Source organism: Rana temporaria, chromosome 7, assembly GCF_905171775.1.
Source record: "Rana temporaria chromosome 7, aRanTem1.1, whole genome shotgun sequence".
NCBI classification, from domain to species: Eukaryota; Metazoa; Chordata; class Amphibia; order Anura; family Ranidae; genus Rana; species Rana temporaria.
This window is the reverse complement of record NC_053495.1, coordinates 211558178-211584045: the sequence shown is the minus strand read 5'-3', so window position 1 is coordinate 211584045 and position 25868 is coordinate 211558178. Positions and strand designations below refer to the sequence as shown.

Below are 25868 nucleotides of genomic sequence, written 5' to 3'. Positions count from 1 at the left end.
GCACTGAGACGGTTGCGGAATGATTTATACAGACGCGGGGGGATAAAGTTTAGAGCCGGTCTGATACAAAAGCAATCAATAGCCGGACTGCAGATCAGGGCGCTAGTTAGCTGGAAAATTAGCGCATCACTCGCTGTGCCACGCTGCGGGGAGCCGGGACGAATCAATGGCAAAGGTATTGATTTAGTTATTATCACTTCATAGGCTCCCAGACATTGTTAAATATACATTTATTAAGAAGAGAAGGGAGCCGGGCGAGAGAGGATTCCTCAGATCAGGGGCCCTTCATCTACCGCTAATCAAAAGCTCTGCGGAGACCCCGGGACAAGGGAGCGGCTTTACACGCTCTCTACCACTTACCCCCCGCTGACTCCAAACCAGGCTCAACTCTCCGCTCTGTCTTCCCTTATTAGAACAGACGCGATAAACTGGGAGAGATGGCCTGCTGGGAACAGGCTGGTCGTCTTACTGGTTACACATGGCAGGAGGCTGCTTAACCCTGCGACTGCCAAGAGACAACGATCGACACGAAGACTGAGATTTTCTAATGTATGAAAAACATGACTCATATCACCCCAACAATGACACTTGGGGGGCCCAGAACATTGACACTTGGGGGGCCCAGAACATTGACACTTGGGGGGCCCAGAACATTGACACTTGGGGGGTCCAGAACATTGACACTTGGGGGGTCCAGAACATTGACACTTGGGGGGTCCAGAACATTGACACTTGGGGGGCCCAGAACATTGACACTTGGGGGGTCCAGAACATTGACACTTGGGGGGTCCAGAACATTGACACTTGGGGGGCCCAGAACATTGACACTTGGGGGGGCCCAGAACATTGACACTTGGGGGGGCCCAGAACATTGACACTTGGGGGGGCCCAGAACATTGACACTTGGGGGGCCCAGAACATTGACACTTGGGGGGCCCAGAACATTGACACTTGGGGGGCCCAGAACATTGACACTTGGGGGGCCCAGAACATTGACACTTGGGGGGCCCAGAACATTGACACTTGGGGGGCCCAGAACATTGACACTTGGGGGGTCCAGAACATTGACACTTGGGGGGCCCAGAACATTGACACTTGGGGGGCCCAGAACATTGACACTTGGGGGGCCCAGAACATTGACACTTGGGGGGCCCAGAACATTGACACTTGGGGGGCCCAGAACATTGACACTTGGGGGGCCCAGAACATTGACACTTGGGGGGCCCAGAACATTGACACTTGGGGGGCCCAGAACATTGACACTTGGGGGGGCCCAGAACAATGACACCCTGACACTTGGGGGGGCCCAGAACAATGACACTTGGGGGGGCCCAGAACATTGACACTTGGGGGGCCCAGAACATTGACACTTGGGGGGCCCAGAACATTGACACTTGGGGGGCCCAGAACATTGACACTTGGGGGGCCCAGAACATTGACACTTGGGGGGCCCAGAACATTGACACTTGGGGGGCCCAGAACATTGACACTTGGGGGGCCCAGAACATTGACACCCTGACACTTGGGGGGGCCCAGAACAATGACACCCTGACACTTGGGGGGGCCCAGAACAATGACACCCTGACACTTGGGGGGGCCCAGAACAATGACACTTGGGGGGGCCCAGAACAATGACACTTGGGGGGGCCCAGAACAATGACACTTGGGGGGGCCCAGAACAATGACACTTGGGGGGGCCCAGAACAATGACACTTGGGGGGGCCCAGAACAATGACACTTGGGGGGGGGGGGGGGCCCAGAACAATGACACTTGGGGGGGGCCCAGAACAATGACACTTGGGGGGGGCCCAGAACAATGACACTTGGGGGGGGCCCAGAACAATGACACTTGGGGGGGGGGCCCAGAACAATGACACTTGGGGGGGGGGGCCCAGAACAATGACACTTGGGGGGCCCAGAACAATGACACTTGGGGGGGGGCCCAGAACAATGACACCCTGACACTCGGGGGTCCAAGACCAATGACACACTGATGCTTGGGGCCCCAATAACACTGGACCCACAGGGGTCGATTTACTATTGGCAAAGAGACAGTGCACTGGAAAGTGCAGTTGCTCCACAGCTTAGTAAATGAGGGGAAGCTCTGATTACTTCCATCATCCAATCACGTGCAAGCAAATGTGTTTTTTTCCCCCCTTGTATGTGATTGGGTATTCTTTGCAGAGCGCATAGTCTTTCTGCCTTTAGTAAATAAACCCCACTGTTTTTAGGGGTCCAAAAACAAGGACACATCGACCTCGGGGCCCCAAAATGAGGACAAGCCAACACTTAGAAGTCCCAGAATAATACCGCCCCGACACTCGGGCCCCCAGAACACATATTGGCCCTCTGTGATCCTAAAACACGGCTATATTGTGTAGCGAGAATTACCTTTTAATGACAACATATGCCCAGATATATTAATTACAGAACACCCGGGACGGTGATATTTGCCCCCAATCACCCGGAATAAATGAGGAGAGAACGCCTGACAATGTGTGTGACCCCAATAAATGCCAGGACCCCCCCATCCGCCCCCAACCGACTCTCATTTGTCATAAGTTTACCCACAGACCCTTTTTTTTTGCTGCTGAAAATTAAATTGAGCAATCTCTGCGCCGTCCCCAAGGACTCTTCCTAGCCGTTCTGTTAATTAAATTATCTCTGAATTTGCAGAGTAGAATCTTAATTGACTCTGGATTGTGCTTTCCAAACAAAATACTTCAGAGATCATACAAGTTCCTAACAAACGCCAGGCGGGAACACGAGTGGCCACGCTGATCCACAAAACACCCCCCAAACCCACCACTTTACTCCCGGAGAGACAGGAACTGGCAGCTTCACTAAATCATGTCAGTGCCATTATAGTATAGTCTTTAGAAATGGGACACACAAAGTGGGGTGGTGCCTGCAATGCAAGGGTTAATAGCCTGTTCTGTCCAGGCAAGAGGAGAAACCGTTTTACCTACTTGACCCTCCGTTGCCCCCTGGCAAACAGCTCCCCTCATACAATCTAGCAGTGGACTGTCCCTCAGCATTATCACTACCAGAGCATGGCTATGGCCCCTGCTCTGGTCTTTATGATTTCAGGATCCTAGACTGCTAGTAGGTAATAAATGATTATTTGCCAGGGGGGTCACCAAATCGTGGGCTGCCCCTGGAGCCCGCGGCCACACACACTTGGGCTGCCCCTGGAGCCCGCGGCCACACACACTTGGGCTGCCCCTGGAGCCCGCGGCCACACACACTTGGGCTGTCCCCGGAGCCCGCGGCCACACACACTTGGGCTGCCCCCGGAGCCCGCGGCCACACACACTTGGGCTGCCCCTGGAGCCCGCGGCCACACACACTTGGGCTGTCCCTGGAGCCACCCATTCAGTGCCCTGTGCAAATCATATTTTCACTGAATGCTTCCACTAAGAGGAGTGTTGTGTTTGAACTTTTCTCTTCATCCACTTGCCTCTCCTTTGCTCCTCCACTTTATATTTCTTTTTTTTTAATTAAAGAGGTTGTAAACCTTCATACATCCTATGCACTCTCCGCCCCCCCCCCCGTTTTACTTACCTGAGCCCCGAATTTCCGTGAGCGCCTCCCCGCCATCGCTCTCTCCACGGCCTCCCAGCTCTTGATTGGATAGATCGATAGCAGCGCAGCCATTGGCTCCCGCTGCTGTTAATCAAATCCAAATGACGCTGGCGCCGGGACTATGGACGCCAAATGAATGACGCCAGCAAGGCAACCCCCCTAGGGAGAGCGCTTCCCAGAGGGGGTTATCTAATCTGGGGAGGAGCCGCGATAGCCGCCGTGGGACCCCAGAACGGCAGGATCGGGGGCCACTCTGTGCACAACTAAATGCACAGTGGAGGCAAGTATAACATGTTTGTTATTTAAAAAAAAAAAATATATATATATATATATATATATATATATATATATATATATATATATAAAACACTCGAATAACGCCAGAAAAAACACCCCAGTGTGAAAGGGGCCTAAAGCTTTGACATTATATATATATATAAAATGTCAAAGCTTTAGGCCCCTTTCACACTGGGGTGTTTTTTCTGGCGTTATTCGAGTGTTTTTCGGGCGCTTTGGCGTAAAAAAATAAAAAAAATAAAAGCCTGTAAAGCGCCTGAAAGAAGCCTCATCTGCAATCCCATTGTGAAAGATCGAGTGCTTTCAGAGCCCCTTCACACTGCCAGCGCCCGAAAAACGCTGGTAAAGCACCGCTAAGACCCTAACGTTTTAGGGCGTTTTTGCAGGGCCTCAGTGTGAAAGGGGAAGGCGTTTTTACAGCGCTTTCAATTCATTTCAATGGAGATGGGTGTTTTTGGAGCGTTTTTTTTTTCAGTGCCCAAATGATGCTGCTTGCAGGACTCAGTGTAAAATGGTCCATTGAGATGCATGAAGAGCGTTTTATGAGCGTTTAAATAGCGCCATTTTTAACGCTAAAATGCTATAAAAACGCTTCAGTGTGAAAGGGGTTCAAGTGTCACTTTAAACAAAAGGAAGGATACTGTATCTGAATAAGAAAACTTTAATGCCAGTGACAATTTCCATGCAGAATTTGGGGACATTTTCTTGAATTTATTCTGAGATTGAAAGATCTGACCACTGGGGGCGCCACTCCACTGCAAAAAGAAGAAAGGAGCGATAAGAAGCAGACAAACTCCTTCCAGACGCACTCCTATAAGCAGAGCAGCGGATCACCTGGCCTATAATGAGCGATCCGCTGCAAAGTACCGAGGGCAGAGTTCACCTCCCGACCCGCTGATCCTCCCCGCCCGCTACATAAATAGAGGTTCTGGTGTTAAGTTTGGCTAAAGCTTCGACTTTTCAACACTGCAGAAAACGTCTCTCCCTTCTAATTCCAATAATTACCGGCATCCCACCAAACTTCCTCCACCTCGGCGAGGGATGCTGACAGGCTTGGCACGGGGAGGCTGGAACTTTAAGGTAGAGATACAAAGCGGCTCCACATCCAGCCTAGGTGATCTGCTGGAAAATACGCACAGCTTCCAGCACACCCCACGCATGGCCGCTGTTCAGACGAGGTGCAAAGGTGAAATGTGCACGCCACTTAGCCGACACCTCCGCCGAGGATGGAGCCGGGCATTTTTCTCTGACCGGCAAGGAACTATATACACTCTATATATAGGAGATCGGATACCGCCGCCTGCACATCGCCACGCTGCAACCCTGAAGGCGCAAGGAAAACTCCGCCCACAGATAATCCAATCACTAATTCCAAACACTGCACCTCTCTTACCATCACCCCCGACCTCTGAAGGGTTTTACCCCCCCCCCCCCCCCCTTCATGACCATTTTATGCCATTCAGCACTGCGCTACTTTAGGCCCCTTTCACACTTGTGTGACTTGTCCTGCAACTTTACAGTCCCAAGTCGCATGACAAGTCGTTCCCCGCGATAACCATTCATACAAGTCGTGCCGACTTCAAAAGTAGTCCCTGTACCACTATGGTCCGACTTTCATGCGAGTTGAGGTCCATAGACTTCGAGATTACACAGGCATCCCCCGAAATTGCAGATAAGTCACGGCAGTGAAAAATTGCACGGTCATGCAACACTCTACCCAAATGACATCTTTATTATTATTTTACACAAATAGATTTATTTTGGTATTGGTATATATATATATATATATATATATATATATATATATATATATATATATATATATATATATATATATATATATATATATATATATATATATATATATATATAAAAGTTTTGTACTCCGTTATAAAACAATAAAATGTCTTAATAAATTTAGGACAAAATATATTCTGCTACATGTGTTTGGCCAAAAAAAATCCCAATAAATGTATATTGATACGTTTGTGTGAAATGTATTGGGTTAAATTGACGAAACTTTTTATCGGGGGGGGGGGGGGGGGGGGGGGAAGAGAACCTGAAAACAAGGGGGGGGGGGAAGAGAACCTGAAAAAGAGGGGGGGGGGGGGAGAACCTGAATAGGGGGGAGGGCCTGAAGAGGGGGGGGGGGGGGAACCTGAAAACAAGGGGGGGGGGGGGAAGAACCTGAAAAAGAGGGGGGGAAAGAACCTGAAAAAGAGGGGGGGAAAGAACCTGAAAACGAGGGGGGGAAAGAACTGAAAACGAGGGGGGGAAAGAACCTGAAAACGAGGGGGGGAAAGAACCTGAAAACGAGGGGGGGAAAGAACCTGAAAACGAGGGGGGGAAAGAACCTGAAAACGAGGGGGGGAAGAACCTGAAAACGAGGGGGGGAAAGAACCTGAAAACGAGGGGGGGAAAGAACCTGAAAACGAGGGGGGGAAAGAACCTGAAAACGAGGGGGGGAAAGAACCTGAAAACGAGGGGGGGAAAGAACCTGAAAACGAGGGGGGGAAAGAACCTGAAAACGAGGGGGGGAAAGAACCTGAAAACGAGGGGGGGAAAGAACCTGAAAACGAGGGGGGGAAAGAACCTGAAAACGGGGGGGGGAAAGAACCTGAAAACGGGGGGGGGAAAGAACCTGAAAACGGGGGGGGGGGGGAAAGAACCTGAAAACGAGGGGGGAAGAACCTGAAAACGAGGGGGGGGGGGGAAGAGAACCTGAAAACGAGGGGGGGGGGGAAGAGAACCTGAAAACGAGGGGGGGGGGGGAAGAGAACCTGAAAACGAGGGGGGGGGGAAGAGAACCTGAAACGAGGGGGGGGGGAAGAGAACCTGAAAACGAGGGGGGGGGGGGAGAGAACCTGAAACGAGGGGGGGGGGGGAGAGAACCTGAAAACGAGGGGGGGGGGGGGAGAGAACCTGAAAACGAGGGGGGGGGGGGAGAGAACCTGAAAACGAGGGGGGGGGGGGGGGAGAACCTGAAAACGAGGGTGGGAAAGAAACTGGAACTTCCCGGGCCCCCCATTTGTGAATGAATGCCCCCCCCCATATACATTCTATCCTGGCCAAGGGGCCACACGTCTCCATAAACACGCAGCAAGTCACCCCCCATACACAGCTATGCTGTCAATCTAGTCTGTACACGGCGTCCCTCCTCTGTCCCACAGAAAGCCAATTACCTGTAATGACTGAATTAGCAGAGTACACACTTTGGCAGCTGGCACAGCACGGCCAGCCAGGAGCTGTACCAATATGGCCGCCACGTTCGCTGGAATCAGACAAAGATGCCGGTGCGCTGTCAGGGAATCGTTTCCTCACCTGTGACAACAGGCAGGAGTGCGTGGCCTTGGCTTCCCGCCGCGGTTCATGCGGCTGCCAGAAATTAGCATGAGATGATAATTAGCGATGTACAATTAGCTGAGTACACAGATCTGCCTCCGGATTCAATCCCTTCCTATACCCCGGGGAGGGGAGCTGGCACTTCTCACATGCGGGACTCTCTTATCGGACATTTTGGGCACAGAAAGGCTGCTTTAGTAATTCGGCATCACTACACAAAACGAGATTTGCGATTGGTGGAGACGAAAAAACAAGCTGGTCATCGATACTTCCTGTGCCGAGTTCCCGGGTCTGTACACCCGCTGTGCCCATTATGAGGGGTTCCCACCATCCCTGTGCTGAGTTCCTGGGTCTGTACACCCGCTGTGCCCATTATAAGGGGTTCCCACCATCCCTGTGCTGAGTTCCCGGGTCTGTACACCCGCTGTGCCCCATTATGAGGGGTTCCCACCATCCCTGTGCTGAGTTCCCGGGTCTGTACACCCGCTGTGCCCATTATGAGGGGTTCCCCCCATCCCTGTGCTGAGTTCCTGGGTCTGTACACCCGCTGTGCCCATTATGAGAGGTTCCCACCATCCCTGTGCTGAGTTCCCGGGTCTGTACACCCCACTGTGCCCCATTATGAGGAGTTCCCACCATCCCTGTGCTTAGTTCCCGGGTCTGTACCCCCCGCTGTGCCCATTATGAGGGGTACCCACCATCCCTGTGCTGAGTTCCCGAGTCTGTACACCCGCTGTGCCCATTATGAGGAGTTCCCACCATCCCTGTGCCGAGTTCCCGGGTCTGTACCCCCCGCTGTGCCCATTATGAGGGGTTCCCACCATCCCTGTGCTGAGTTCCCGGGTCTGTACACCCACTGTGCCCATTATGAGGGGTTCCCACCATCCCTGTGCTGAGTTCCCGGGTCTGTACACCCGCTGTGCCCATTATGAGTTCCCACCATCCCTGTGCCGAGTTCCCGGGTCTGTACACCCCACTGTGCCCCATTATGAGGAGTTCCCACCATCCCTGTGCTGAGTTCCCGGGTCTGTACCCCCCGCTGTGCCCATTATGAGGGGTTCCCACCATCCCTGTGCTGAGTTCCCGGGTCTGTACACCCGCTGTGCCCATTATGAGGGGTTCCCACCATCCCTGTGCTGAGTTCCCGGGTCTGTACACCCGCTGTGCCCATTATGAGAGGTTCCCACCATCCCTGTGCTGAGTTCCCGGGTCTGTACACCCGCTGTGCCCATTATGAGGGGTTCCCACCATCCCTGTGCTGAGTTCCCGGGTCTGTACACCCGCTGTGCCCCATTATGAGGAGTTCCCACCATCCCTGTGCCGAGTTCCTGGGTCTGTACACCCGCTGTGCCCATTATGAGGGGTTCCCACCATCCCTGTGCTGAGTTCCCGGGTCTGTACACCCGCTGTGCCCATTATGAGGGGTTCTCACCATCCCTGTGGTGAGTTCCCGGGTCTGTACACCCGCTGTGCCCATTATGAGGAGTTCCCACCATCCCTGTGCTGAGTTCCCGGGTCTGTACACCCGCTGTGCCCATTATGAGGGGTTCCCGCCATCCCTGTGCTGAGTTCCCGGGTCCGTACACCCGCTGTGCCCATTATGAGGGGTTCCCGCCATCCCTGTGCTGAGTTCCCGGGTCTCTACCCCCGCTGTGCCCATTATGAGGGGTTCCCACCATCCCTGTGCCGAGTTCCCGGGTCTCTACCCCCGCTGTGCCCATTATGAGGGGTTCTCACCATCCCTGTGCTGAGTTCCCGGGTCTGTACACCCGCTGTGCCCATTATGAGGGATCCCGGGAAGGCCAACGAAGGGCGATCCCGGGAGGGACAACGAAGGGCGATCCCGGGAGGGACAACGAAGGGCGATCCCGGGAGGGACAACGAAGGGCGATCCCGGGAGGGGCAACGAAGGGCAATCCCGGGAGGGGCAACGAAGGGCAATCCCGGGAGGGGCAACGAAGGGCAATCCCGGGAGGGGCAACGAAGGGCGATCCCGGGAGGGCCAACGAAGGGCGATCCCTGGAGGGCCAACGAAGGGCGATCCCTGGAGGGCCAACGAAGGGCGATCCCTGGAGGGCCAACGAAGGGCGATCTCTGGAGGGCCAACGAAGGGCGATCGCTGGAGGGCCAACGAAGGGCGATCCCTGGGAGGGCCAACGGGGGACAATCCCTGGGAGGGACAACGGGGGACAATCCCTGGGAGGGACAACGGGGGACAATCCCTGGGAGGGACAACGGGGGACAATCCCTGTGTAACAGAGAAGCCCTCACTCTGCTACTTCTCTGCACCAGCCAGGAAGAGATATTGGCCGGCTCTGACAGAGGTGTAAAAAAATCTATTTTCCACTGTAAATTATTCAGCAGCGAGAATGTAAGAATGAATGATTTCTGGAGAGTCTTGGACCACGGCTATGGATTTGCTTCACATGACCACCCATAAAGCGCAGGCCTCTGGAGCATACAAAACGCAATTTGCTCAAGTCACCGCAGAGCAAAAGATACAATTATAATCAGTAATTTTGTATGGTGCACCAACACCGCGCTCATCCCACCACGCCGTGACTGAATCCCGCTAACTCCTCTTTCTTCCCTTCCGCCTGATTAATGATCTTGTCCCGGTGATTGATGAGCCACCCCAGCAGATTAGAGTCTTCTGTTCCACCCACCTTCCCCAGCAGCCGCCCCCCCCCCCCCCTTTGCTCCTAGAGGTCCCAACCGCAAGCAGGGCTGGAAATATTAGAGAATTATTAAATAAACATTGGTGCGTCATGTCTCTTCCTATAGCACTCGGCACTCTCCCGGCCGTTGCTGTCCTGTTTGCTTTCATGCTGACACCAAACAGCTGGAGTGATTCATGGAGAGGTTGGCACAGGCGCCGCGTGTCATACATCATACCGGGCAGCCGGCTCCCTGCCCTGACGGAGATAAACTCATCGACCGCAAGCAGCTGGAATGAATTTATGACAACACAAAATTGAGGAAAACAAATGAGAGGTGACCTGCCGGGCGAGTCACCCCGAGCGCATCCCCTGCCCTGCAATCTAGTTTGGTGGCAAAAAGCAAAAATTGAACGGTGACACCGTGAATTAAGATTCTGCCCCGTGACCCCGGAGGAGGAGGAGCTCCGACAAAATGGAAGGCGAATGCCTTTCGGCAAGTTGGCGAGAACGCCGCCGATACAAATCTGCTGATTCCTGAAGCCTCACAATGGACGAATCACGGCATTTACAGTTTACCTGGCTTTGAATGTTGGATGTGCCGCCCACACACCAAAAAAAAAAAAACTTTATCCAAGCACATATATAGTACATCCCGTCCTACTCTCCATCCCCAGCAATTTCTGACTGTCAAAATGACAGCCGGGAGGTGAAATGTAAATAAAGCAGCTGTAGAATTTGTGTCCTACAAAAACATGATCACCTGACACCATTTATAAACATTGATGAGATAGAAAGTAACATTGTTTATAAACATTCAACAGATGGAAGATAGAGAGATACAAAGTAACATTGGTTTATAAACATCGTTCAGATGGGCAGATACAAAGTAGCATTGTTTATAAACATTCAAGGGGTTGTAAAGGTACAATCCACCCCCCCCCCCCTAAATCTCTTCCTTTCCCTCAGTGCCGTCCTCCTTCACTTACCTCATCCTTCCATTTCCTTTAAAATTTCTTTATTTCTTCTGAGAAATCCTCACTTCCTGTTCTTCTGTCTGTAACTTCACACAGTAATGTGAGGCTTTCTCCCTGGTGTGGAGTGTCGTGCTCACCCCCCTCCCCGTGGACTACAGGAGAGTCAGGATCCCCACTAACACACAGCTCTTTTCCTTATCTGCAACGTAGAGAGCGTCCTGACTCTCCTGTAGTCCAAGGGAGGGGGGGCGAGCACGACACTCCACACCGGGGAGAAAGCCTGGCATTACTGTGTGGAATTACAGACAGAACAGGAAGTGAGGATTTCTCAGAAGAAATAAGGACATTTAAAAGCAAAATGGAAGGATGAGGTAAGTGAAGGACGACGGCACTGAGGGAAAGAAAGATATTCAGGAAAAAATAAAAAAATAAATTGTACTTTTACAACCCCTTTCATCAGATGGGAGATGGAGAGAGATACACAAACTAACATTGTTTATAAACCTTGTTCAGATTTGGGAGCGATACACAAAAGTAACATTGTTTATAAACATCGTTCAGATGGGCAGATACAAAGTAACATTGTTTTATATTATAGAATAAAAGAGGAGAAAATAGATGGGTAAAACGTAGGTTGGATAGGAGATGTGTTAAACGGGATGGGAGGATCTACAGTGATAATTTGGGAAGGTGGAGGTGAGAGGGAGGTTTTTCCGTTTTCTTTTTTTGCCGTTTTGTTTTAGTATTATTTTTATTGTGGTATATAGTTATTGCTGGAGATTTTCTGAAATAAAAACCTGGAATTTAAAAACATATTTTGAAAAACCAGTGTTAAGTTTGATGTATGTTTGGAAGTTGTAAAAGTGAAAAATTTGAATAAAAAAGTTGGAAAAAATAAATAAAAAAAGTAACATTGTTTATAAACATTGATCAGAAAGGAGAGAGCGCCACAACTAAACATTGTTACGTCTGAATCCATTGTTTCATTCATAAAGCAACCTGACAAGTTGTATTTAAATAATTGCTGCCATGTATTCCCTTAATACCCCCTGGTGTACCCTAATCCGCCCTAATTAAAGAGGAAGTAAACCCCAATGTTAGGCACACATTTAACCCCTTGATTGCCCCTAGATAACCCCCCCCTTCCCAGCCAGTGACATTAGTACAGTGTATAGTATTAGCACTAATCACTGTATTGGGGTCATTGGCGATGGTCAGCAGCAGTTCCAACAAAGTGTCAGTTAGTGTCAGATTGTTCACCACACTATCACAGTCCCATTAAGGCTACTTTAACACTGTAGCTGTGCTAAGTTAGCGGTAAAAAAAGGATTTTTGTACTCACCGTAAAATCCATTTCTCTGAGTTCATAGACGGACACAGCCTTCATTGACCTTAGGGTTATGCTTCTTCCTACCAGGGGTGGTTCTCTAATGTCAATGAAGGCTGTGTCCGTCTATGAACGAAAGAGAAATTGTATTTAATTTGTTTATAAAAATGTTATTTGGGTACAGCGTTGCATGACCGTACAATTACCAGTTGAAGTAGCACAGTACTGAATAGCAAAAAATAAAATACAAATCACCTGGTCATGAAGGGGGGGGGGGTTTAAACCTTCCAGAGCAGAAGTGGTTAATAAAGAAGGATATTCCAGAATCCATTTGGGGTTGAAAACATTCATTGGCCCCCTACAACAAATCTGCAGAGGAACGGCAGGCGATGGGGCCCCGGCAACAGCTGCGGCTCATGACAAGGGGGTCAATGCTGACCCATCACTGCAGATAATCAGGCTCATTAGCCGCGTACGTCCCCCCCCCCCCCCCCCCCCCCCCCCCCCCCCGGTCACAGGATGTGTAATGACTGCGAGTAGATTTTCACAATGAAGCGATCGCTCAAGAAGAGAGAAGACGCCGTGACACAGGTGATGAAGCAAAGCTCGCTAAACGCATTTGTTTTGGTAAATGTTAATCGTGTGGCTGAAAACGTGAAACAATAAAAAACAGCAGGATTTTTTTTTTTTTAGGAGAACGCGCGGCGCCGTGTTATGAAAAATGAAGGCGCTCAGGGCCTAGCCTAAGAACTCGACGCCTCTGCCACCATCACAAGGAAACAAGAAAAATGAAACCAATTTAGCTCCAGATTAAGAAACAGAAACTGGAGATGAATCAATTTAGCCTGCCGGGCCGGGTCGCCATATATCACGGCTCGGCGGCGGAGTAGTTAGCAGGCAGATGGTTGCCGAGCCCTCCCTCGCCAAGGCCTGGGCCTAGTCATCAATTCATTTAACAGATACACTCACACACACACACATACACATCCACCTGGGGCAGAATGTCCGGGCAGGCGCAGGCTGGAACTATTTATTACCGGGAAATCCAGTCTTCCTAAGATAGTAATAAGACTGTCCCATGAGGAGGACGACTGATGACTCCGGAGTGCGGAGGGGACATCACACCGGCAGTGATGAATGGGACCTGCACCATCTATCACTAGATATCAACAACTCAACTACAACTAGCCGTGTCTTCACATGGATCTCCGGGAAGGATAAACGGGAAGCCCAATTATTCTGGCGGTGTCACGTCACCGGCTGAAATCTGGATCATCAATAACATTCTCAGGTTTAATTTATCTTTAAAAGGCTTTGGTTTTCCTCTTTATCCAAACGGTGTCACCGCCGGAGAGCGAGAAAAACACATTTAGGAGATAAACTGAAAAACTTTGTACATAACCAGGAAAAATGTGTATAGGATATAACCAAGATTACCACTTCAAGACCCGCCCCTTTTCTGCAAAAAAATAAAAAATTACTTACAACTCTCTCATATAAATATATAAAAATAAGAGAGTTGTAAGTATATATATATATATATATATATATATATATATTTTTTTTTTTATTAAAGCAATACTATAGCTTTGTTTAAAAAATAAATAAAATATATATATATATAAAAATGTGTGTGTGTATGTATATGTGTATATATATATATATATATATATATATATATAAAGCGATCTAAAGCTTTGTTTTAAAATAAAAATAAATTTACTGGCAGAAAAAAATAAATACAATTTTTGGCATCCAAAGTTAAAAACAACAACAAGGGCAGGAGATTTTATAGATGGAAAGATCAAAAAAAATTACTGACGGTCCACTTTAATCGAGACCTGGGGGTCAAAAAGACCCCAGATCTCACATTTACCTTTAAAAAGCTAAAAATAAATCTTGTCGATCTGCCCGAGGACCCAAAGTGATGTCAGAGGTTGCTCCGGTCCTCCAAGGGCATAGAGCCGAGTAGGGCCCATCTTGCTCTCACATTCCTGCCTGGCCATTGGCCGCATTGGATCGGTTCCAAGCTTACCGACGGCTCCGGGAAGCTTGGAATCGACCGGGAAGTGGCGGGAGCACCTCTCCTGATGTCGCAGTGAAGGGCCCACTATTTAATTGGAAAGTCGGCCGCCTAAGGGGAAAACCTATACCGGGGTTGTGGCGGCTGCTGTCATAACAACGGTATGTAACATCGAAGCAATGACATACATTCCCAGTTAGGTGAATGGCGAGAGGTTAAAGAGACCCTGTCACCTTACCCATTCAGATCCTTAACAAGAGACACGGTTCTCTTTCCCCTGAACAGACATACGAGTGTCTCATTACTGCCGGCGCAGTATACATGTCCATGAACTCCATTAACACAATTCACCTTTTTTTTGGGGTGTTCTGAGACGTTACATTGGTTTTTTATGCTTGGTTTATTCAAATGCTGAACTCACACGATGCTCGGGGGTCACTACTCACTTTTCTATGTCGCTGTTCTTGCATGTTTTCTGCATGGCCTCCAGTTTACTGTTCTCCCCGTTACTCGTCGATGGCATTTCTAGAAGTAGACAAACGAGATCAAACGTTACCAATAATAACAACAACCTATACTAAGAGTACGGCGGCTGCCACTGCACACCTCGCTTTGTCCGGACATGCTCGTTTCCTGGCTGCCATGTTAATCCAAAGACTTCAAAGCTGATCAGTAGCTGAGACTTCACTCTGAGAACTTCTCCCAGATCACCAACTCAAAGTACCAGAGGTGGAGACGGCCCCTTTATATCTCACCCTGCACCTCCCACATGTTACACCATTCCTCTCATTATCTGTGTCTTCAGTATAACGAGAATGTCATTACTGTGTATTTACATACATATCACAATGTAAACAATGTACAGCATATCACAATGTATACAATGGTACAGTATACCACAATGTACAGTATACCACAATGCAAATCACCACAATACACACACCAGGTATGCCTTTTAAATTCGGGAACATTGTCCATACACCGGCCACTCTAAACCATCCGACAGTATTTTGTATTTATAACAACATCTGAATGTGTGTGTGTCTGGGAATACGAGAGATGACGCCATGTTATGGGTCACAGAGCTGACACTCACCATCACTGGCCCACTTGGAGAATTCTGTTGTTACTCTGGTGCTGGGCGTCCCACCACTGCAAGAAGAAAGATCATTCCATTAGTGAAGATTCAATATATTAATATGCGACACAATATGAGGTTCTTTCCTTTCAAAGCGATACACACACATTATCTCACAAAAGTAAGTACACCCCCTTCTATCTTTACATGTGACAACACTGAAGAAATGACACTTTGCTACAATGTAAAGTAGTGAGTGTACAGCTTGTAGAACAGTGTCAATTGTACATTGTAGCAAAGGGTAATTTCTTCAGTGTTGTCACATGAAAAGATAGAATGGGGTGTACTTACTTTTGTGAATATATATATACATCCATACACCCACACAGTGGAAGAGATTGACTAAAACTGGAGTACACAAAATCTGGTGCGGCTCCGCATGGGAGCCAATCAGCTTCTAACTTCAGCTTGTTAAATGAAGTTTTGACAACAAAACCCGGAAGGCGATTGGTTTCTGTGCAAAGATGCACAGGAGAAAAAGAAGAAAGAAGAAAAAAGAAGAAAAAAATAAGAAAAAAAAAAAAAGAGGAAGAAGATGATTTGCAGCGCTGGAATTTTCTGAAAAATGGCCACCTGGAGACGTTTTGTACAAATACAGAGCGCCCTCCATAGATATCATTTCCTGCTTGTGTGATTGGCTCACAAATTTTCCCAGAAGGCTGCACTAAAATACAAGTCAGACGTTGGGAATCCCCTGCAACATAAAATCACATCTAAAGAGATGCAGACCCTGCCACTTTCTTCATTAGAACCCTGCAGGTGCAGCAGCTGATTGACAATTGTAAAGTCGCTCTCATTCATATTTACTCCACACATGGACACAGAGAAACAAACGGCTATTTCTTCAGAATAAACAAAAAGGTAGAAATCTGCAACAAAGTTTGTTACAATCTCTGCAACGTACACAGATGGGGGTTGGGAGGAGGTGCTTTACTCTTGTTGTGGTGATAGTAGACACGTGGGTGATGAATCAGAGTATTTCCAGTACAAGGAATGCAGTCGGACCTCTCCTATGTTTTTTAGTCTACACCACTAATAGGAATTATAGGAGTGGATTGTCCTGCCTGTCCCCGTACATAGAACACGCTGGAAAGTGACAATCCTCATACACAGCAGGGTGGAAAGACCACTATGAAGAGGAGGTGACCCCAGTGCACCCCCCCCCCCAATATTAATTGTCATACAAAGAGCTGCACTCACTTTAACACGGCTCCTCGAAGTGCCTCCCGCTCCCTGGCTTCTCCAGGCTCCTCCCCAGTACATGGGATGATGTCGGCTTCCGTGTACCTAGATGACAAGTCGCTAAGGAAAACAGACGTCCGCTCAGACATTCCAAACAATCATCTTATTGGCTCCCTCTTGGACTGTTATCCACCATTAGAAGGAATTTGTTATATCTGTTCAATAAGTGCAAAAATTACCGGCCGAGTGACACGTGTCCTGCGCTCTCCCCTCCCGGGTCTCATCTTGGGCTACAAGTCAATTAGTCCCTATACTGTGGAGAAGGAAACACTGGGGATGGTTGAGTAGGGGGCAGGGCTGACACCACATCGCCACCAACAGGGATAAAGCACATTTCTGGGAGACCGATCGGTATCTGTGTACATGAATGGTATTCCCAAGCGGGAATTATTTTGCTTTATTTCGATCAATGGGCTCCAAACTGCGGCCTGAGGGCCAGATGTGGCCATTTGCGGGTCTTTATCCCGCTCTGGGGCACCATTCCTCCCACTTCTACTATTCATCGATGGGGCACGCCTCCTCCCGCTGACACCAAGGGTGGGACACCCCTCCTCCCGCTGACACCAAGGATGGGACACCCCTCCTCCCGCTGACACCAAGGATGGGACACCCCTCCTCCCGCTGACACCAAGGGTGGGACACCCCTCCTCCCGCTGACACCAAGGGTGGGACACCCCTCCTCCCGCTGACACCAAGGATGGGACACCCCTCCTCCCGCTGACACCAAGGATGGGACACCCCTCCTCCCGCTGACACCAAGGATGGGACACCCCTCCTCCCGCTGACACCAAGGATGGGACACCCCTCCTCCCGCTGACACCAAGGATGGGACACCCCTCCTCCCGCTGACACCAAGGATGGGACACCCCTCCTCCTGCTGACACCAAGGATGGGACACCACTCCTCCCACTGACACCAACAGTGAGGTACAATTCCTCCCACTTCTACTATTCATCAATGGGGCACCCCTCCTCCCGCTGACACCAAGGGTGGGACACCCCTCCTCCCGCTGACACCAAGGATGGGACACCACTCCTCCCACTGACACCAACAGTGAGGTACAATTCCTCCCACTTCTACTATTCATCAATGGGGCACCCCTCCTCCCGCTGACACCAAGGATGGGACACCCCTCCTCCCGCTGACACCAAGGGTGGGACACCCCTCCTCCCGCTGACACCAAGGGTGGGACACCCCTCCTCCCGCTGACACCAAGGGTGGGACACCCCTCCTCCCGCTGACACCAAGGGTGGGACACCATTGCTCCCGCTGACAACCAAGGATGGGGCACCATTGCTCCCGCTGACAACCAAGGATGGGGCACCCCTCCTCCCGCTGACACCAAGGATGGGGCACCATTCCTCCCACTGACACCAAGGATGGGGCACCACTCCTCCCACTGACACCAAGGATGGGGCACTATGTATTTTGTTACACTCAGTACCAAGGATGAGGCATGGTTTACTCCCACTGATACAGGGGCATTTTCTGCAATCCAGCCCCCCCCACCCTCCTAAAGGAACATAAACTAGCCCTGTTTAGAAAGTTTTGGGAACCCCCATTTAGATTACACACACACACGCGCAACACATTTTTGGGGGGACGAAATTCAAATTCTTTCAGGTTTCCTTTAATCAAAAAAAGAAAACCAAAGGCACTGGGGGAAAAAATAAATTAGAATTTAGTCAGATTATTGCCGGGCACAATAGCTCTGGTGCATTCGCTCTCTACAAAACAGGGACACTTGAGGAAGGAGGGGGGTACACAGAAAAAAAACAAAAAAAAAACAGGATATTGAATTACACACTCAGCTTGGGGGGGGGGGGCTGCTCGGTGCCCATCTGGATTTTTATATCTGCCAGTGCAGCTCTAGTGCTGGGCTTTCTTGCACCCACTGTGTGTTTTTATGTCTGTCTGAAGGATTTCTCAGTTCTTTTGAGCATCTGGAGAAATGACTGAAAAAGTAACATCATGCTACTGCGCTTTTCTTGTGTCCCGCCCGTGATGTGAACAGAGTTCATGGAACACAGCCCCCCCCCCCCAGACAATTGCTTGTTTAAAGAAAAAAAAAACAAGACAACATGTCTTCCTAGTAGCGGCGGCGGCCTCCAGAATGGCAGACGGCGACCTGGTCACAGAAGCACATGCTATGACACGGCTCGCAGAATGTGTTTTGGCAAAAGGCGCAGCAGGGCAGCAGGTGGCGCAGTAAATATGGCCGCTGTTTAAACACTGGCTGTGGAGAGAACTGTTTACATATGGAAGATCAGACACAGGACATGGAGGAGACAGAAGGGGGGGGGGGGGCGTTGTGTCAGCCCCGATCTCTTCAATAACAAAAAAAAGAAAGGATACTGTGCTTTGCCGTATTCCAGTGTGTCATCGCCATCAACGTCCAAGTCGGCGTCGCTGTCGTGCGTTTCTTTACTGCTGCACATGATAAAACCGGAACCTGAGGAATGAAGAAAATCAAAAAACGTGTAAAGAACATTTGTCATCTTTCCAGGTATTAAACACGCACCTTACACCCCCTTTAAGACTAGTTGGGTCTGAAATTCTACAAATCAGAAGCAGTCTGGGGAACACAGGCCACGCCTACAAATGAACGGGTGGCACGAGATCCACGGATCTGCAGACTGGAGCCTTCACAGCGGTGATTGGTTCCAGAGTTCCAGGCCGGCAGACAAAGAAAATGAAACGTATGAAGCGGCAGATAAAAGAACATTCAGAAATGTTTCCAACAATCAGCGCTGCTCTCCGAGAATCCAATAAAATGAAGCAAGGAATTGATGTGACGTTTCAGGGCAAGTCTTCACCCAGATGATCATTAATGTGATTAACATTCTCATAAAAGCTTTTTTTCCGCATGTCCAGGTGACGGCTATTCCCAGAAATCAAGGTGAAGGAAACTACCCACGGAGCCTTCTGCCAGTGTTAAACATTTGGTGACAGTTTTAAAACCCGCGTCCCTGCGGAGGATGACCCCGGCTTTTCCTGCTGTCGCCTCTGTGCGTGCGCCAGTGAAAACGTCCAGCAGCTGTTCAAATATTTGACGTCTGAAAGCGCTCGACTCTGGACACCGAGCCAATTCTAGCCGGTGTTTTTCTGTCGTTGTGAAGGATAGCAGACGTGGAAGGGTGACACTCTGCAACCCCTCCGTGTCCCCACCCTGTCACCTCCATTCCCAGCGACGGGGGAGTCTCATCGAGGCTGCCAGAGAGGCTGGAAACAGGCTGACCTTTGTGAGAGCTCTGGAATGAGATGTGTGATGAGGGGGAAGAGAAATGATAATCTGCACATGTGCAGGAAGCAAACCTCTCATTCTTATCTACTAGTAAAAGTGTGCCGGGACCGGCAGTACAGAATGGTGGAAATACATGACATTGGATTTAGAATTTTCCACATCTCAATGAAGCTGAAGAGAGCTCGTCACCAACCTGTCCAATCTAATGAGTGTAAAGGTGTCTGGATAGAACATTAGACGTGGATGGATATAGGAGGGACACACTGGATCATTGTTGTTTGGACTCAACAAATGAGAACACTGGCCAGGTATATTTCAGCGTGATTAAACGCTCTCCTGTATCTCAGTCGGATAATAATATAATAATATCTGCACAAAATGCAGATAAAATTAAAACAAGAGTAAAAATATAGTAGATCTCACTGGTGAGGTGGATACTGGAGAGTGATCTGTATGTGTACTGGAGGGTACATCTCCCTGGTGACATGGATACTGGAGGGTACATCTCCCTGGTGACATGGATACCGGAGGGTACGTCTCCCCGGTGACATGGATACCGGAGGGTACGTCTCCCCGGTGACATGGATACCGGAGGGTACGTCTCCCCGGTGACATGGATACTGGAGGGTACGTCTCCCCGGTGACATGGATACTGGAGGGTACATCTCCCTGGTGACATGGATACTGGAGGGTACGTCTCCCCGGTGACATGGATACTGGAGGGTACATCTCCCCGGTGACATGGATAGTGGAGGGTACATCTCCCCGGTGACATGGATAGTGGAGGGTACATCTCCCCGGTGACATGGATACTGGAGGGTACATCTCCCTGGTGACATGGATACTGGAGGGTACGTCTCCCCGGTGACATGGATACTGGAGGGTACATCTCCCCGGTGACATGGATACTGGAGGGTACATCTCCCCGGTGACATGGATAGTGGAGGGTACGTCTCCCTGGTGACATGGATAGTGGAGGGTACATCTCCCCGGTGACATGGATACGGGAGGGTACATCTCCCCGGTGACATGGATACTGGAGGGTAGATGTCCCCGGTGACATGGATACTGGAGGGTACATCTATGACATGGATACTGGAGGGTACGTCTCCCCGGTGACATGGATACTGGAGGGTACATCTCCCTGGTGACATGGATACTGGAGGGTACATCTCCCCGGTGACATGGATACTGGAGGGTACATTTCACTGGTGACATGGATAGTGGAGGGTACATCTCACTGGTGACATGGATAGTGGAGGGTACATCTCCCTGGTGACATGGATACTGGAGGGTACATCTCCCTGGTGACATGGATACTGGAGGGTACATCTCCCCGGTGACATGGATACTGGCGGGTACACCTCCCCGGTGACATGAATACTGGAGGGCACACCTCCCCGGTGACATGGATACTGGAGGGTACACCTCCCCGGTGACATGGATACTGGAGGGTACACCTCCCCGGTGACATGGATACTGGAGGGTACATCTCCCTGGTGACATGGATACTGGAGGGTACATCTCCCCGGTGACATGGATACTGGAGGGCACATCTCCCTGGTGACATGGATACTGGAGGGTACACCTCCCCGGTGACATGGATACTGGAGGGTACACCTCCCCGGTGACATGGATACTGGAGGGTACATCTCCCTGGTGACATGGATAGTGGAGGGTACATCTCCCCGGTGACATGGATACTGGCGGGTACACCTCCCCGGTGACATGAATACTGGAGGGCACACCTCCCCGGTGACATGGATACTGGAGGGTACACCTCCCCGGTGACATGGATACTGGAGGGTACACCTCCCCGGTGACATGGATACTGGAGGGTACATCTCCCTGGTGACATGGATACTGGAGGGCACATCTCCCTGGTGACATGGATACTGGAGGGCACATCTCCCTGGTGACATGGATACTGGAGGGCACATCTCCCTGGTGACATGGATACTGGAGGGCACATCTCCCTGGTGACATGGATACTGGAGGGCACATCTCCCTGGTGACATGGATACTGGAGGGCACATCTCCCTGGTGACATGGATACTGGAGAGCAGATCTCACTGGTGACATGGATAATGAGGAGTGAGCTTTGTGTTTACTGGAGCGCAGATATCACTGGTGATGTGGATACTGGGAAGGGTTTTTTTTTTTTTTTTTTAAATAACAAAATTTACTTTACAACCCTTTTATTACTTAAAGCGGAGGTTCACCCCTGCAATATACTTTTTCCCCTTAGCTTAATGCTCGTTTTGTCTAGGGGAATCGGCTAGTTGTTTTAAAATATGAGCCGTACTTACCGTTTACGAGATGCATCTTTTCCGCCGCTTCCGGATATGGGCTGCGGGACTGGGCGTTCCTATTTTGATTGACAGTCTTCCGAGAGGCTTCCGACGGTCGCATCCATCGCGTCGCGATTTTCCGAAAGAAGCCGAACGTCGGTGCGCAGGCGCAGTATAGAGCCGCACCGACGTTGGGCTTCTTTCGGCTACTAGTGACGCGATGGATGCGACCGTCGGAAGACTGTCAAGAAGAAACGCCCGCTCCCGAAGACCCATACCCGGAAGCGACGGAGAAGATGCATCTCGAAAACGGTAACTACGGCTCATATTTTAAAACAACTAGCCGATTCCCCTAGACAAAACAAGCAGGAATCTAAGGGGAAAAGAGAAAAAATAACATAATTGGGTGAACTCCTGCTTTAAAAGTAACCCTAACCCTTCAATGGGAAACTCTAAGGCCTAACCCTAATGTTTTACATTTTATTGAAATTGTTACAATGGTGTAGGAAAAGCAATTAAAATTTAGAAAAAATAAATGTAATAAAACATTCTGAAAAGAAAATAAATACAAAAAACACCACAACCTTGCCCATGAGAGGGATATAAAATACATAATAAGGAACACACAGTATCATTTTCTTTCTACAATTGCCTTACTCTTTGTAGGCCACATCCTACTTACTAGAAGTCACATTCCAGTCTGAATTATTTAAAAAGAGGAAAAAAAAAAAAGAGGAAAAGCAGCAATGTTTTACCTTTGAGAGGAAGAGGTTGACTAATAAAGATTGATGAAAAACGCACAGAGTTGGTGCAAAAACACAAAGTTGCAGCTCTCCTCTTCCCGGCGTTGCTCGGCAGGTGAGCCGACAAGTAATTGCCGCGTTCGCATTGAGTGGCACCTCTATAAACCTCCTGTCACTTTGGAGACAAACTTCTCTCATCAATCAGAGCCCACCCATCAGGATCACTTACACCGCGGCCCCTCTGACGGCCGTCCTGACACTGCGGGATTGCTGCGGTCTCTCCACAAAAATCAACAAACTGCTTTGTAACTCAGCACAGAGAACATTGCTGCTTCTAACACAACAACATCTCGGGCAAGCCGATCAGTCGAATTATTTATTTTGGTCCGGAGGTGTAAAAAAAAAACAAAAAAAACAGGCTTTGTTGGAAGTGCGGGCTTCAGACTACAAGCCTCAGACCCCGGAGATGGGCCGATACGAGGCAATAGAGGTTTGATTAAAAAGCATAAAAAGGTGAACCGCGGCTGCTTTTTCGGGAATTCATAGTTCCGCCACAGCTGGAGTCGGACTGAACACAAGCAGAGCCGCGTCTTATTCAACTCTAAAAAATCTAGGACAACTTCTTCTAAACATAACCACATCTCCTACCTGCAAGGACGACCTATTGTCCTGCTTTTCAGAGGTTCCTCACATGGATTCAGGAGGGGGCACTTGTTCAGAAATCCCACAGAGCGCCCAACTACTGGGCTGAAAAAAACAACTCGTAATACACAGGAAAAGCAAAAAACTTTGACCTGCTTTACAGTACGGCGCGTCAATCTACTGGAGGCATGTATGTGACGTTCTGGTTTTCCAATACTGATAGAGAGGGATCAGGACCTCCTTCCTCCTGATGAAGACCCCTCTAGCGATATGGTGATCTTTATATAACTAGAGGGGTCTTCATCAGGAGGAAGGAGGTCCTGATCACTCTATATAGATCTTTATATCACTAGAGGGGTCTTCATCAGGAGGAAGGAGGTCCTGATTCCTCTATATAGATCTTTATATCACTAGAGGGGTCTTCATCAGGAGGAAGGGGGTCCTGATCACTCTATATAGATCTTTATATCACTAGAGGGGTCTTCATCAGGAGGAAGGAGGTCCTGATTCCTCTATATAGATCTTTATATCACTAGAGGGGTCTTCATCAGGAGGAAGGAGGTCCTGATTCCTCTATATAGAAGACCCCTCTCGTGATATAAAGATATATATAGAGGAAGCAGGACCTCCCTCCTCTTGCTGGTGACCCCTCTCGTGATATAAAGATCTATATAGAGGAAGCAGCACCTCCCTCCTCCTGATGAAGACCCCTCTAATGAGAAGGGGGGGGGGGGGGACTCACCCTCTTTTTTTAATTGCTGCAAGTTTCCTTTAAATTCCTGTTGTGCAACGTGGACAGAAAGGGAGACAAATAGCTAACAGGGGTGCAGATATCAAGAAACGCTCTTATTACGAGAATTCTTCAATTACAAGAGTGCGGTACCTTTCTATTGTTTAAAGCAGGCATCCTCAAACTACAGCCCTCCAGCTGTTGTGGAACTACACATCCCATGAGGCATTGTAACACACTGACATTCACAGACATCACTAGGCATGATGGGAATTGTAGTTCCTTAACAATTGGAGGGCCATAGTTTGAAGACCCATGGTTTAAAGTGTCATTTTCCATTTAAAATAACAAACATGTTATACTTGCCTCCACTGTGCAGTTCACTTTGCACACAGTGGCCCCCCGATCCACGTCTTCTGGGTCCCTCAGCGGCTGTCTCTGGTCCTCCCCGCAATTACTAACCACACAGTCATGCGAGAGCTCGCATGGTGGTGAGTAATTGCGGGCGTGCTCCCGTGATACAGCGGGTGGCCATAGCCGCTCACTGTATCACTCTGCCCCGCTCCTCGGCGCGCCGCTGGATGTGATTGACAGCAGCGCTAGCCAATGGCTGCTTTCAATCCATCTGCTCTAGCCAATCAGCAGCCAGGCTGAGCGGCGAAGAGGACATCGGGACCGCGCGGGACTTTCGAGGGGTCAGGTAAGTATAACGGGGGCTGGGGGGGGGGGGGGGGGGGGGGGCAAAGTTTGTTCACCTTAATGCATAGATTGCATTAAGGTGACATTTTTTTTTTCTTCTTTACAACTCCTTTCATTTCCCCCGATATGTAAGGTGTCTCTTGCAACCACCAAAAAATAATGTTTATTTAAAATTGGGCCCCCCCCCCCCCCACATCATCACAAAAGAGAAAACTGTTACCGAGCGTCCTTTCCAGTCTCCCACCTGCAGGCAGGCTGCCAGTTAAGTGAGCAGGCAGGAAGGAGGACGTAAGCTCTACCTAAAGCAGTGGCTTTATTTTCTCGAGCACTCCACATTTCTGGAGAAATAACTAGTGCTGACAGGAAAGGGATCAGAGCAGTTTAACAACTCGGGCAATCAAAAAAGCGAAGCATTAAAGCGGGGAGGAGGGGGGGGGAAATGTCCCGGCACCTGAGGACTCGGCGCTCGCCTGGAGAACAGCTGGAAATCATACACCAGATCCCAGCAACAAGCCCAGAGCACACAGCGGGCCCCTGGGCCGACTTCTAATTAATGACACACCGAAAAGCCTTTCTGCTTTTACAGGGCAGAAGTGAAAATATGCAAGTGTTGAAATGCTACATTTCATTAAAGGAAGGGGGGGGGGGGAGCAACTCTTTAACCCAAAACTAGATTTTTTTTATGACCCTGCCAGCAAAATGAAATTCACTGTTAATTTAATCAATTAATCAGCATATTGATTCACAAAGCAGGGCTGGCAAGGGGCCACATGCGGCGGGCGGATGTGAACGCACTTGCAGACTTCTGTACAGCCGGAATGTGTAACCAGTAACAGAGGTCCTCCCATTCTGGATACAGAGAACAGGAGCGAGAAGGTATAATGGGGATACAATACATCCGCAGGGCAGACTTCTTTCTTCCTGTCTGGGA

General features: G+C 49.5%; 1 protein-coding gene across 4 annotated transcripts in view; it reads right to left on the bottom strand.

Moving 5' to 3' along the window:
* Positions 1-25868, bottom strand: part of RNF220 (ring finger protein 220) — a 299679-nt gene that overhangs the window by 11433 nt on the left and 262378 nt on the right. For all 4 annotated transcript variants that reach the window (XM_040360959.1, XM_040360958.1, XM_040360961.1 and 1 more), the window contains exons 9-12: positions 18944-19040; positions 16547-16633; positions 15305-15360; positions 14655-14733 (exon numbers count right to left, since the gene is read on the bottom strand). In XM_040360959.1, coding sequence (XP_040216893.1) covers positions 14655-14733; positions 15305-15360; positions 16547-16633; positions 18944-19040 — 319 coding nt within the window. The remainder of the gene's footprint in view (positions 1-14654; positions 14734-15304; positions 15361-16546; positions 16634-18943; positions 19041-25868) is intronic.